This window comes from Cyprinodon tularosa, unplaced genomic scaffold (genome assembly GCF_016077235.1).
Source record: "Cyprinodon tularosa strain WSP-4 unplaced genomic scaffold, ASM1607723v1 ctg112, whole genome shotgun sequence".
Taxonomy (NCBI): domain Eukaryota; kingdom Metazoa; phylum Chordata; class Actinopteri; order Cyprinodontiformes; family Cyprinodontidae; genus Cyprinodon; species Cyprinodon tularosa.
In genome coordinates this window covers 1,485,893-1,499,641 of record NW_024037916.1, presented here as the reverse complement: position 1 = coordinate 1,499,641, position 13,749 = coordinate 1,485,893, and the positions used below count along the sequence as shown (strand labels likewise).

Genomic DNA, 13,749 nt, shown 5'->3' with positions numbered 1-13,749 from the left:
AGGGTCAGGAAATGCAAATTCTACCTGAAAAACAATAACAGCGTAATTGTCGCTGTCTGATCTGAAGCCTCATTTGGAGCTTCTAAACTGGCTTTTGAAAAACTTTAATAATTTGCTGCTAATATTACAGATTTTTTCAGAATAAAAAACTAGCAGATGTGCATAATCAAACAAAAATTAGAATTACAATTATAGATCAATCAGTATTATAAAAAAAAGTCCACACTGTTTCTGAATAGATACATTATTGTATTAGTTAAGTTCTGTTCCGTTTATGTATCTTTCCTTGAAAATATGAAATGTCCCATGCTCCTGAATGCACCATAGCTATCTGACGCTCGTGAATGCATCACACTGGTCTGTGAACGCTTTCCGCTTCAGACAAAGCTTTGCAGCTTCCAAACTCACGTCGGCATCACTGTTTATTGTTGTGTGTGAAAAACAAGAGACTACAAAAAATAAATCAGCCGTACCTCGGTCAAAATCTTTGGATTAAATGTTGTTCATAACACCCATATATTTTTTAAATGAATCTTCCATATAATCACAAATGTTTTCCCCAGGAGAGAAATATTGAAATGTTTTTATATCATTAATATAACAACAAGTAACTCCATTGGTCATAGTTTAATCCATTTCCCTCGTTGATATGTGGTTGTACAGAGCAAGGCGCGCTCCTGCTACTGGGGATGCATATTCAGCAGGGATGCACTTTTCCGCATAACACCGGACCGCGGTCCCCTAATCCGTGACCTCTGCATTAAACCGAAGCCAAAAGTAACGAGTAACGGTTGTTTTAATAATGTAAGGAATAGAAAGTACAGATACTCGTGAGAAAATGTAATGAGTAGAAGTCAGAAGTAGGAAGAAAAATTAGTAATGGAGTAAAGTATAGATACCTAAAAAGTGTACTTAAGTACAGTAACGAAGTATTTGTACTTCGTTACTTGACACATCTGCCAATTAGGCTTGGAATCTGAGGGACATAAAGACAGTAGAAAAGTAATCCTAATCAGATCTTAATTCCTATGCTCCACTAATCTGGAACAAGCTCCCAGAAAATTGTAAAAGTACTAAAAACCTTTATTGCTTTAGGTTGAGACTGAAAAAATATTTGTTTAGATTGGTCTTTGACTGTGCTACCTAACTTTTTTTCATTATATTATCTATCATTTTATTAATTTATATTTTTTTCTACCTTGCAATGTACTTTATAATGTGTGATGCCTAATATGTACTGCTCTTTGAATTGCTTTGCTATTTATTGATGTGAAATATAAATTAACTTGCTTTGATTTGTCAAAATATTTATTTTTCTTTTTTATTTAAAATTGTTATTTTATATAAGACACAAAGATAATACATAATATATCTCAGTCTTTTAAACCATTTAGTCAAAGCCTCATTAGAAAAAACAAAATGTATAATCACAGGATTAATTCCAATAATACTTCATAATAAATAAGACAATGACAGTTATAAGATTACATTTAAAAAAAAACAGAAAAATACTTATTTTAAATTTTAGATAAGGAGATGACAGAGAAAATGACCTTAGACTTAAAAGACAAACAGTTCTGGCCATTTGGAAATATGTCCCTTGTTAGCTAAGTTATTACTGCCAACAACCTAATGTCCTCTGATTATAGATAATACACATAGCTTTAATTTGGTATTTTACTCTCTCTCTCCAAGAGAAAACATCTAGTGTGTTAGCATCCTTTCAGCTTCTCCAATATTCAGGGGTCACCACAGAAAGTCATTATAACTTGATCTCAGACTTGGAAAAGTTTTTACAGGGAGTGCCCTTTCTCACACAACCAGAATTTACACCCTGGTCCCCCACACCATGGTCAAAAACTTTAATCACTTCACCATGAGGACTTTTACTGTGACTAATATGCTCTCTTTAATAATGTGTTGAGCTAAATTAAGCAAATAAAGGGGCTACCCATGCCATTAGCGTTTGATTTTCTTTTATATTAAAATCAACTGAGATTAGTCCTTTTGTGTTGTTGTTGTTTGCATGTGTCACAATCTGTAGGGTTTTGGCTCTGGTTTTCTTTTGTTCCTGTTTTCCAGTATTTTGCTATTGTCTAGTGTATTCCTTTTATTCTTCCCCTTTTCTGTCATTTCTAGAGTTTGCTACATCAGTTGATTTAAATGTTATTGTTAGGTATTTCATGCACATTTACATAGTTTGTCGCACTGTTGCCTTGCAGCAAGTGGATTCTGGGTTCAATTCCCAGCCTGGGGTCTTTCTGCATAGAGTTTGCATGTACTCCCCGAGCATGCGTGGGTTTTCTTCGGGTACTCTGTTTTCCTGCCATGGTACAAAAACATGACTTTTATGTTATTAGGCATCTCTAAATTGTCTTTAGGTGTGAGTGCGTGTATGCATGGTTTTATGTCTTTGTGTTGCCCTGCGATGGACCTGTCTAGGGTGTACCCCGCCTCTCATCCATAGAATGCCAGAGAGGCACGGGCCCCACTGAAACCTTGATGGAATAAGCTGGAGAAGATGGATGGATGGATGGATGGATGGATGGATGGATGGATGGATGGATGGATGGATGGATGGATGGATGGATGGATGGATGGATGGATGGATGGATGGATGGATGGATGGATGGATGGATGGATGGATGGATGGATTGATGGATGGATGGATTTTGGTATTTTATTATTAGCATTATCATCATCCTTGTTTATCTTCTCCTGCTGTGATCTTTAGTTAGTTGTTTGGATTTAGTAAAATGTTTGTTTACTTCATGTTAGTAGGTTTATTCTATGTTTCCTTCTAGTGCTTTACAAATCGTAATCACCTGATCCCTCGTCTCCTTATCTTGATCCTCAGCTGTGTCCACTGCTCTTTGATTGCCTCAACCTTGCCCTCTCCCCCTCTCTCTCTAAGTCATCAGTCATCAAGCCCTTATAAATAATTTTGTGTTTTTTTTTTTTTATTGAGGAACTTTAGTCTCACTGCATCTGGGTGCTCCTGCAAACTAAATCCTCACAGTATGCCTCTTTTTATGAAACCCAGTTAGTCAATGCAGGTGGCTTCTCCCACTGAGCCAGGTTGTGGTGAACGTTTCTTTCCATTAACAAGGACTTCCTTTTTTACGGTCACTGCACGCACTGTCTGCTCCATTTGAGGATTGCTGTAAAGTCAATGACAAAATGAATGCTGTAAGTGACTGGCTCACTGACAGTGAATTACTGAAAGACAGAAAAACCTTTAAACCATTTTAAAAATGAAACTGAAGCTGACTGCCTTGTTTCATATCTTGTATCTATCTAGATTGTAAGTTAATGACCTCAAATCTTTCCATAGGATATGACTTAATACCTTTGGATCATGTGTGGTGTAAGAATGAACTATTTGAATTTAACTAAATTGAGTATTAAAAAAAAAAAAATCACAGAAAGGGGTTATTTTAAGGAAACAGGTAGCGAAGAAAGAGACGCCAGTAAATGTGTTAAAGCAAGGTTGAAGTTAACAACTTGAAATGTAAAAACTGAGCACATCATAGGCACAAATTGTGAAATTTTCACTAATTAAGATTGAGCTTCTGAGAACTACCTGAGCTTTTATTCCCAGTTCTTTGCGTGGAGGCGATTACTGATTTTAACATCACTTTGAATAAGTTCTGAATATAGTAGATGACTATATAAAATATTATATAAAACAGGACTTAAGATTTAACAGCAATCTAATCTTAACCAGACAGAGAAGATTGCTCGAATTATAGCATTGGGCTCCTTGTTACCGTTGCAGGGGGAAATGAATGAAGAATGAACCCAGAATGAGGGTTAAAACAGGGTTTAAAAGATCATACAGTACACACATACGTATTTTTTTTAGAGGCAAGTCCTCACTGGAAGTTATTGGTAAGACAATGAAAGTAGACAGACTCCAAGGTTTATTCATATCTACACACAATACCAAGTTTGCCTAAATATTTCACATCTGTGACATGCAGTGTCAGTCAATTATCTGTTAATGTCTGAAAAAGAATGTCAACATCTGAGCAACATGCAGATCCATATAATGTCCAACACCCATCTTCATTCATCCTCAATTTCATTACCATTTATAACCTCTCCTGGATGTTTAAACACAATGCATAACATCCCAGACATCCCAAATTTGTAATCATGGATTTCTCAAATTTGAGACATTGCCAGGTCAACAGCAAAGTTGCAGAGCATTAAAAATGCATTCTTAGTCATCATTATTCCAAGTTTTCGTACCTTGTGCTTGTGTTAGCCCCACAGAAAATGTGCAACACACTATAGTCCAAAGAATCAGGGCCCACCTAAGAAAAAGGACAAACATTTTAGAAAACGTGTGAAATTAAAGAAAATACAGTTGGCATATTTACAAATAAGCTTTCTTCTATTCTTTAAAGTTTTTATCATAAAATGTTAAAAGGCATTTGCAGGTCTATATTTAGGTATTTCAGATCCTCTTCCTTTTGAATATAGCGGCAGCAGTGGAATTGTATTCTGATCAAATTCCCTATTTAGGTCTAAGGTTGTTAGGCAAGTTATATTTAAATTCCATGCCAATGGTATGCAATATTTAGGATTGTTTGGAATTATTTACTGTCGATTTGCAAATACCTCCCAATAAAAGCACTTATAATATCCCTCAACCTGTTTCAGAAAAAAAACTACTGTAATGCTTTAAAACAGTGAAAAGTTTCAAGTCCACAAAAAGGCTTAAATCCCAAGCAAAATAATTGTTGCTCTGTTTTTCAGAAGACCTTTTTTACACCTACCCTGCAGTCTTGGTCAAATCTGTTGGCTTACACTAGAGCAATATGTAGTTGGAGCGCTAATGCTACGTGAGTGTGAAGCGACAGAATTTACAAAGGCTCCTGGATAGGTGTCAAAAAGTCTTCAGAAAAAACTGAGCTAAAGTCTGATTACCTCCAATTTAGCAGTTTTGTCGCTGCTATAACCAAGACAAAGGAGGATCTGCATAGGCAATGTACCTACAAGAGTATTAATACACCTTGATGTATTTATCTTACACGGTATTGTATTGGAATATATTGTGAAAGACCAATACAAATGTTTGCATAGTAATGAAGCAGAAGATAAAGAATCCTGTCTCTTTCTGCCTTCTGCTTAACTCTGACAGATGTGTTATGAATTTGTATTTACCCTTCTTTGTTCTGAAACTCCTAAACACAATTATGTGTACCTACAGAGGTTAACTAATTAAAAACAAAAAAGCAACGAAGAAAGCTAATTAAAATGACAGAAGTTCAGGTGAGACTAATTATATTGAAATAAAGCTGATTAAAACCCTGTATACATTTTTTATTAAGCCATGAAGAGGGCAGAGTACAAAGAAATTTTTACTTTAAGAAAGACATGCAAAATGTTACGCTCAGAGATTCTGCTGCTCTGCTGGTAGATGATGATGGATGAATTATCACCTGGTTTAGATTGTCCAGCATCATAGGGGGGCATTAAGGAACCATGCCACCGTGTGCCAGTTTAAGATCTAACTACCCCTCTGTGCAACTGGCTTTTTTTTAGTAGGCAGTGATTGACAGGTTGGGTATTTCCTGAACAACTTGAAGTAGCCCCAAGATATTTGCATCTGAATGTTGCTCAGATACACAAGATTACCTGGAAACGTGCTTAAATAGATGCACATTAGATCACGACTTTAACTGAGGAGCTGATTTCCAAATAGAGCTTTTTAAGCATCCATTCCTATAAGGCACAATGCGTAAATGTCCCATCTGCTTTTATAAATAATAACTATTTTCCTCGCACATTGTGCATGTATTTATGATGCACAAAGACGCACAAATATAGCTATTGGTTTGCTCAACCCAAGATTCCTTTTGGCCCTATTGCCAGAATAATATAAAAAATTTAACCAATCTACATCATAACGACTGGAAGCAAACTCTAAACCCACTCTGTGTGGTAGGGCTGGCTTTTATATGTTTTTATCTATTTACCTTTAAAAAGGGGATGGGAGGGACATATTAACTTGTTTTAAACATTAAGTGTAGCCTACTTCACTTGTTTGTGTGGTGATGACACTCCTTATAGAAGCATGAGGGTCTTATTCATTTGTAAGACGGCATTGGGTGGGTTAGCAGTTTCTCCAATATTGTTTTATTTTATACAGAGAGTGATCTATTAAGGAAAGCTGTGCGGTAACAGACATTTTATACAGCAGGCTTTTTTTCCACCGCAAGTTTCAATATTTCCCTCTACTGCCAAAACTCTATTCTTACTACTCCTTTATGTGAAGGCCCAGGTGTCTACCTCCATAAAGATACACAAGCAAAGTACAATGAATTGTGTGCGGTCCGTTTAGCTCAATTCCTGTTCATTAAGATCTGAATTACAGGATTTCATATGGTATGGTTTTCCGTTCAGATTGGATGGCAAATCGTGTCCAGTGGGTTCAGGTTACAGTATACAATATACAGAGCAAATTACAAGTCAGGGAGAAAACCACAAAAATGTCCTTTTTGGTTTTCTTTGGATGCTTGAACAATTAGCACATTTATTAGACTTGAAAGTTAGAAGCTACCTGCAGCCGAGGAACCTTTGGCCACCCTGGAAAATATGTTTGCTGATACACTCCACCAAATCAGTTTAAGCTATTTTGCTAAATGAATGGGTAAGAAATTGCCCACTCATTTAGCTGATGAGTCAGCTACTTCATTAGGATGGGATTAAATTGAACTCAGATAACAAAGTAAAAAATCTTGGAGTTATTTGATCAGGAGCTGTCATTTAAATCCCATATCAAAGAGGTTTTTAGAATTTTCTTCTTTCACATGCGGAATTGTAAATATCCTGTGCTGCTGTCATCAACACCTTTGTCTCTTGATATTGGAGCTTGGCTTGTATTTCAGTGCAGTCCTGTTTCTCTGACTGTGACTAACTGTATATGCTCTCTTTCATCCTCTGACATGGGAGCTGGCTCAGCGCTCGTTTGCGTGGCTGTGTGTTTCCTGGACAAGGCTGCCTGTGGAGCCCGTTGACACCTTTTGTATTTCTGCTTCTTTCTGTAACTCTGCTTCTGTTTCCTTGAACCCCAGTCAGCCTCAGCAGATGGCCGCTCGCAATGAGCCTGGTTCTGCTGGAGGTTTTTTTCCTATTAAATGGAAGGTTTCCTCTCCACTGTCGCTATAAGCATGCTTGGTGTGAGGGATTGCCTTCGAGTCAAAGAGTTGATGCAATCAACTGGTTTTCCATAGATAAAAAACTTTAAATCAGTTTGATTGTATTATCTGGAATTGTCTGTAAAGTGCCTTGAGATTATTTTTTTTCTTGTGAATTAGTGCAATATAAATAAACTGAATTGAATTGAACTGAAATTCAAATTTTAGTTGTAGTTCCTTCAACTACAAGTGCAGATATTTTGGGGTAGAGGCATACCCTGCAATAACCCATACCCTGTAATTTCCACAGGGAAATCCAAGATGGCGGCATAGGTGTTTTCACGTCTGTCTGCGTTACCTGTGTCTGTGTTTTTAATGGATTAATTGGGCTATATTTCTTAGATTTTTTTTGGATCACGTTTTCCTCAGAGCACTTCTTTAAGTGGCATCACAAAAATCGTAACACTATGGCGATGAGTAGCCATAAACAACTATGCAAACCCAGACCTAGGCCTACTCAGTCACGTAGGTCTGGCTGCACCTTCAGACTCCCAGTTTATCTATCATTTGTGTTTGCGCTGTACTCACCGTTCATGGGCGTCGTGGGAGCTGCAAATGATGATGGATTTTATAATTCCTCTTGGCGGATTGTACTATCGAATGCTGGAACTGGGTTGTGTACTGACACGAGCGGATTTGCACCCCTAACTGGATGTGTTGCTGAGTCCCTTTGCCCAACCGAACCTGTCAGCTGGCCCGAAATTGGACATTCTCGGTTCATCTGTAGCAGGCGCGGCAGGGGAGCCGCCAGCAGCGCAACAAGATCAGCGCTTTGGATTACCATTCTTCTGTGTTTGTCAGGTAACATACATCCAAACCCAGGACCACTAGTGACTGAACTGTCGAGTCCCGATGTTTTGAAAAACAGCAGTGGCTTGCGTTTCATCCATGTCAATGTGCGCAGCCTTATAAATAAAATCGACGCTATTCGCATATGGGCTAAAATGACGGACAGTGATATACTCGTATTATCTGAGACCTGGCTCAAGCCTGCGATTGCGAACAATGTGGTTTACATCGAAGGGTACAATATCTATAGGACGGACCGTGGGAAAAAAGGAGGAGGGGTGGCCATATATGTAAAGGCCTCCTTGGACTGCTGCGTCGTCGAGGCAATTAGTAAACCAAAGTTTTTCGAACTCTGTGCCATTAAACTCAATCTCCCCAATGGCGCTTCCTTGACAGTAGTAGGTTGCTACAGGCCACCATCGGCAGTGGCTGGAGCATCTGCGCTGCTGTCTGACTTCCTGGGAAAGCTGTCAAGCGAGTACATCGTCTTGGGGGATTTAAACTGGGACTATCTCTCGTCGTCCTCTGCATTAAGAGACTTGTGTGATGCACTGCAGTTGACTCAGCTGATCAAGTCACCTACACGCCTTAATATTAAATGTATGGACAAATCTACGCTGCTTGACGTTATCCTGACCAATGCTCCACACAAATTTTCTGCGGCTGGTTTTTTTTTTTTAATGACGTCAGTGATCACTGCATGGTTGCGTGCGTCAGGGACTGTAAAATGGTTAAGACCAAGTCAAGGTTTGTTTTTAAAAGACATCTTAAGCGTTTTAATGAGCAGGCATTTCTTCATGATATTTTCCACAGTGACTTAAATGCAGTTTGTTTTATGGATGATGTTGAAATGGCCTGGGATTATTTTAAGAAAACTTTTTTAGCCATCATTGATAAACACGCCCCTTTTAGAAGATTTAGAGTGAGGGGCAGGGATAACCCCTGGTTTAATGATTGTATTGCTACTGCAATAAGAGAACGTAATGAGGCATGGGTAAAAGCAAAAAAATATAATAGTGATGCAAGCTGGTTGAACTACAGGGTATTAAGAAATAAATGCACAAGACTAATAAAAAATACAAAAAATGAGCATTACCTTAATTTAATAAAAGAAAATCTCAATGACCCTAAGAAATTTTGGAAAGCAATAAAATCATCATCAGGCGATGTGCCACCTCCCACTATCCCTGAATATATTGTAACTAGTCAGGGAGAAATTAAGGATAAACAACATATGGTAGACACTTTTAACATGCACTTCATCAATGCTGGAATTGCTACTCAGTCAACTCTTCCAGCAAAGGTTAGCAGAGGTAGGCCTACAATTACTGTTCCAGATCCAAATATGAGTCCAAATAGTTTTAATTTCAGCTGTATTTCTGCTTATGAAGTTCAGAAGGCTTTGCAAGGACTAGACTGTAAAAAGTCTGCTGGGCCTGACCAGATTGAACCGTATTTTCTTAGAACTGCTGCTAACTTGATTGCTGAGCCTATTGCCTCAATTTTTAATCTTAGTTTATGTAGTGGTACCATACCTACATCTTGGAAGTCTGCTTTTGTCCTCCCACTTTTGAAAAGTGGAGACCCTTCCTTATTGGACAATTATCGCCCAATCTCTAGATTGTCTGTGCTGGCCAAACTGTTTGAATCTCTTATAAACGAGCAACTCAAACTTTTTTTAACTGAGAACTCAATTTTAAACCCATTGCAGTCTGGCTTTCGACAAGGTCATAGTACAGTCACAGCTGTTACCACTGTCACAAATGACATTTTGAATGCTTTAGATAATAAGAAGTCTTGTGCTGCAATATTCATTGATCTTTCTAAAGCGTTTGATACAGTGGACCATGATCTTCTTTTGAAGCGATTACAAAGAATAGGCTTTAGTGATACTGTACTACGGTGGTTTTCAAATTACCTTAATGATAGAACGCAGTGTATTGTAATTGATAACTATACCTCAACATCATTAGAAGTTACAATGGGGGTCCCACAAGGGTCAGTTTTGGGTCCAATTTTATTTTCTCTTTATATAAATGACTTGGGTAAGGACCTGATGACAGCAAAAGTGCATCTTTATGCAGATGACACTATTTTGTACACCACAGCTTCATCAGTGAATGCTGCATTTGCACAATTGCAGTCTGCTTTTAATCATGTACAAACATTTCTTATTCAATTAAAGTTGGTACTGAATGCTAAAAAAACTAAAACAATGACATTCACACATTCACGATCCTCACCTAACATTAGTGTTTCAACACAAGATGGCACTAAAATAGAAGGAGTATCATCTTACAAGTATTTAGGCATCTGGTTGGATGATAAGATGTCCTTTGGTGTTCATATTGAGAGCCTCTGTAAGAAACTTAGACCAAAGTTGGGTTTTTTCTTTAGAATGAGGAAGTGCTTTCCCTATCTTGCGAGGAAAAGGTTAGTTCAGAGCACATTCCTGTCAGTGCTTGACTATGGGGATACACTGTATATTCACTCCAGTTTATTCTTACTTAAAAAACTGGATGTACTGTACCACTCTGCCTTACGTTTTATCACAGGTGCATCAGCTAGGACTCACCACTGCACTCTCTATGAAACCGTACAGTGGTCTTCTCTTTACATGAGGAGAAAAATTCATGTACTGACTTTTATTGCTAAAGCCCTTATGGGTAAACTACCTTTATACATTTTTAATTTACTTTCCATTCAAGATAGTACTTACAGGACTAGGTCATCAGAAAAAATACTTTTACATACTCCATTTACAAGAACTGAACTAGGAAAAACAGCATTTTCATCATTTGCACCTAAAGTATGGAATGAACTTCAAGCCACTTTAAATCTTGAAGTACTTCCATCCATAAATTCTTTAAAAGACCTGTTAAAATCATCATTAACTGACAGATGCAACTGTTTTTGATTGGATGCCTTATTTGCTGTTTGCTTTTTGGTTGTATGTGTATGCCCAATCTTGTTGTGTTGTGTTTAATTTTGCCTAGATGATATGTAGCTGTGGTTGTCTTGTCTCCTGTGGTTTTATGTTAATGTAACTTTTTAAGCCGCCTTCTTGGCCAGGACTCCCTGGAAGAAGAGTTACTTTAACTCAATGGGACTTTCCTGGTTAAATAAAGGTTAAATAAAATAAAAATAAAAATACCTGTTGGAGACGCGAGAAAAGGGTGTTTCATCAAACAAGGGGTTTCAGCGACACGAAAGTGCTTAAACAAAAACAGGTGTTGAGGGTTTGCTACTTACACGTTTTAGATAAGTCCCTGTTTCAATACAACTAAAATCAAATGCTGACGTGGAACAACAGCATGTAGTCAAGTTTGACAAGTCAAGTTCTGCTTATTACCTGGTTAATTATTTCATGTGTGTTGAATTACATTTACATGGAAATACTGAATGTTACAGGCTTTGACTCACATGAAGTACAGCGTTGACACAAAGGCAGCTGATTCAAAATTCAAACGATTCAACATCTACATTTTTTTCAAAATTGTCTGTGTTTAGTTTTTTATTTGGAATACCACATGTTTGTTTTCTATTTGCATTTTTGCTTTACGTGTATATCTCTATAATAAAACAATTTTTTCATCCATTTTCCATCAAGCTTTATCCAAGCTCGGGTCGCATGGGGTGCTGGTGCCTATTTCAAGCTGTCAATGGGCGAGAGGCGGGTTACACTTTGGACAGGTAGCCAGTCCATCGCAGGGCAACACAGAGACTAACAACCATTCATGCGCACACTCACATCTAAGGAGAATTTAGAGAAGCCAATTAACCGTCAGGGTGTCTTTTTTATTGACTGTGGGAGGAAGCCGTAGTACCCAAGGAGAACCCACGCATGCACAGGGAGAACGTGCAAACACCATTCTGCAACTCACGTTCTGCAAGGCACCAGTGCTACGCACTGCGCCAATGAGCAGCCCGCTATTTTTCATAAGATTATTATTGTAATGCAAAACATATAAAGTGTGAGGTTTAATAATACTTTCTGTGGCCCTATACAGATAAAGCAAAAATAACAATACACATTCTGACCATTGTTTGACTTTGAGATTCAACTTTTTTTTAGCATGCATATGACCTACTTATGCCTGTTAAAAAACTACCTTATTTCCATTTAGTAAGCTATATAACCTTGATATAACTCCAACATCTTTAGTTTGTCTTGAATAAAATCATCTGCATCCTGTTATGTTATACACAAAGTTTTAGAATTTAATTGATTGCACTGGCTAATTTTGTACTGTAAGCTTCCTTTAGGCAAGCTGTTTTAGGAAATATATTTCCAGTTTCTGCAGAGAGGCACAGGAAAGTCTTGGTTGGCCTTCAGTTATAAGATTTAAAAGACTACAACTAAGACTTTTAAAAGGTTTAGAAACTAAATCTAAATTTTAGGCAGAAGTGGTTTGTCACTTAAATTGTTATTATATATTTAACGGGTTTAGAATGATGCAACATTTTGGCCTTAATGTAAAGAAAAAAAAACTATCTCCCCTCTGGCCATGCTGAGAGAGACGCACAGTAGGGAGGAGAGGAGGAGGGGATGAGGAGGACATGAGCGTCTCCGCCTCCGGCACATCCCCAGCAAATCAGTCCCAGATCATTTGGCAGTTCATTCTGAAACAAGTTGTGGAGCAGTTCAGCCTAACAGTTCAGACTTTCATTGAACTGTGCTGAGAACATGCAGAATTGTTTCCACACGTTGTTTATCTGCAGCTTATTAAAATATCCCACTGGCTCCGCTTCATATCTGCATACAAATCTAAATCTAAGTCCAGCAGTTACTCTAACAAGGCTTTTTAAACGTTACACGCTCACTAAAAACATAATTAAACGCATTGTAGTATTGGCATAGGCATGTTAGGAACACATTCTGGAATGAATCTTGAATCTTTTAAAGCAAAAGGAATGAACCGATTCTGTCTGTAGACTCACCCTCCGACTCCAGTGGCTTTTAGTTTGGAGTTCAGGACATTTTGCGGCTCCATAGCGATTACTTCATTTTTTCGTGGTAGTTTTTATTATCCAGAGAAGGTCAACTTTTTCCATCCCAGGTAATCCTTGTGGAGCTCTGCGCAGAGCGAACGCGCAAAAAAATATAGAAAAGTAGGAAGAGAAAATGAGTAGATCAGGGATCAACTAATTGAAATGCAGCGTGCTGTTATTGCTGCGTCCTTTGCTCTGCAGCCTACATGGAGATAACCACTGGATAGGAAAGACGCTCCACCTGTGCGCTCCTCTATTTAGTTTGTGCGTTTTATCTCCATGCGTCTGGCAAATATGGATAGCAGCAGGATTAAAGGATCTGCAGCCTTCCTGGCAATCACAGGATGACGCGAAAGAATGCGAGACCTTCCCAAAATGAAAGTTTATTGTGGACTCAGAGAAATCTGGACACGGAGGGGGGGTGAGGGGCGGTAGGGGGTGGGGTACACCTCCCTCTGTGGCCCTCAGCTGACATCCAGGGAAGCACTGGAGCTGTTCTTTCAAAAAGAAGTACATTTTTTTCAGACCGAGTGGATTCATGCACAATTGTTTTAAAATGTTCTTAAAGTTTGATTGTAAATGTTTGAAACTTGCACACAGGGCCACACAGATTTAAGAGGCAGAGGGACTCTAGCCCTTACAGTGCCAAACCACCCCTGAGAAAAATCTTTATTTTATTTATAAAATCCATTTCTCAAGTATTTATGCTCTCTCTATACATATGGCTAAGTTTGAAATTATTCATAGCTTTGGCTGTTTA

General features: G+C 38.1%; 1 protein-coding gene across 4 annotated transcripts in view; it reads right to left on the bottom strand.

Moving 5' to 3' along the window:
• Positions 1-13,369, bottom strand: part of col27a1b (collagen, type XXVII, alpha 1b) — a 119,033-nt gene extending 105,664 nt beyond the window's left edge. For all 4 annotated transcript variants that reach the window (XM_038300398.1, XM_038300406.1, XM_038300418.1 and 1 more), the window contains exons 1-2: positions 12,939-13,369; positions 4,255-4,319 (exon numbers count right to left, since the gene is read on the bottom strand). In XM_038300398.1, the coding sequence (XP_038156326.1) occupies positions 4,255-4,319; positions 12,939-12,991 (118 nt within the window). In that variant the 5' untranslated portion in view covers positions 12,992-13,369. The remainder of the gene's footprint in view (positions 1-4,254; positions 4,320-12,938) is intronic.
• Between the last annotated feature and the right edge of the window lie 380 nt (positions 13,370-13,749).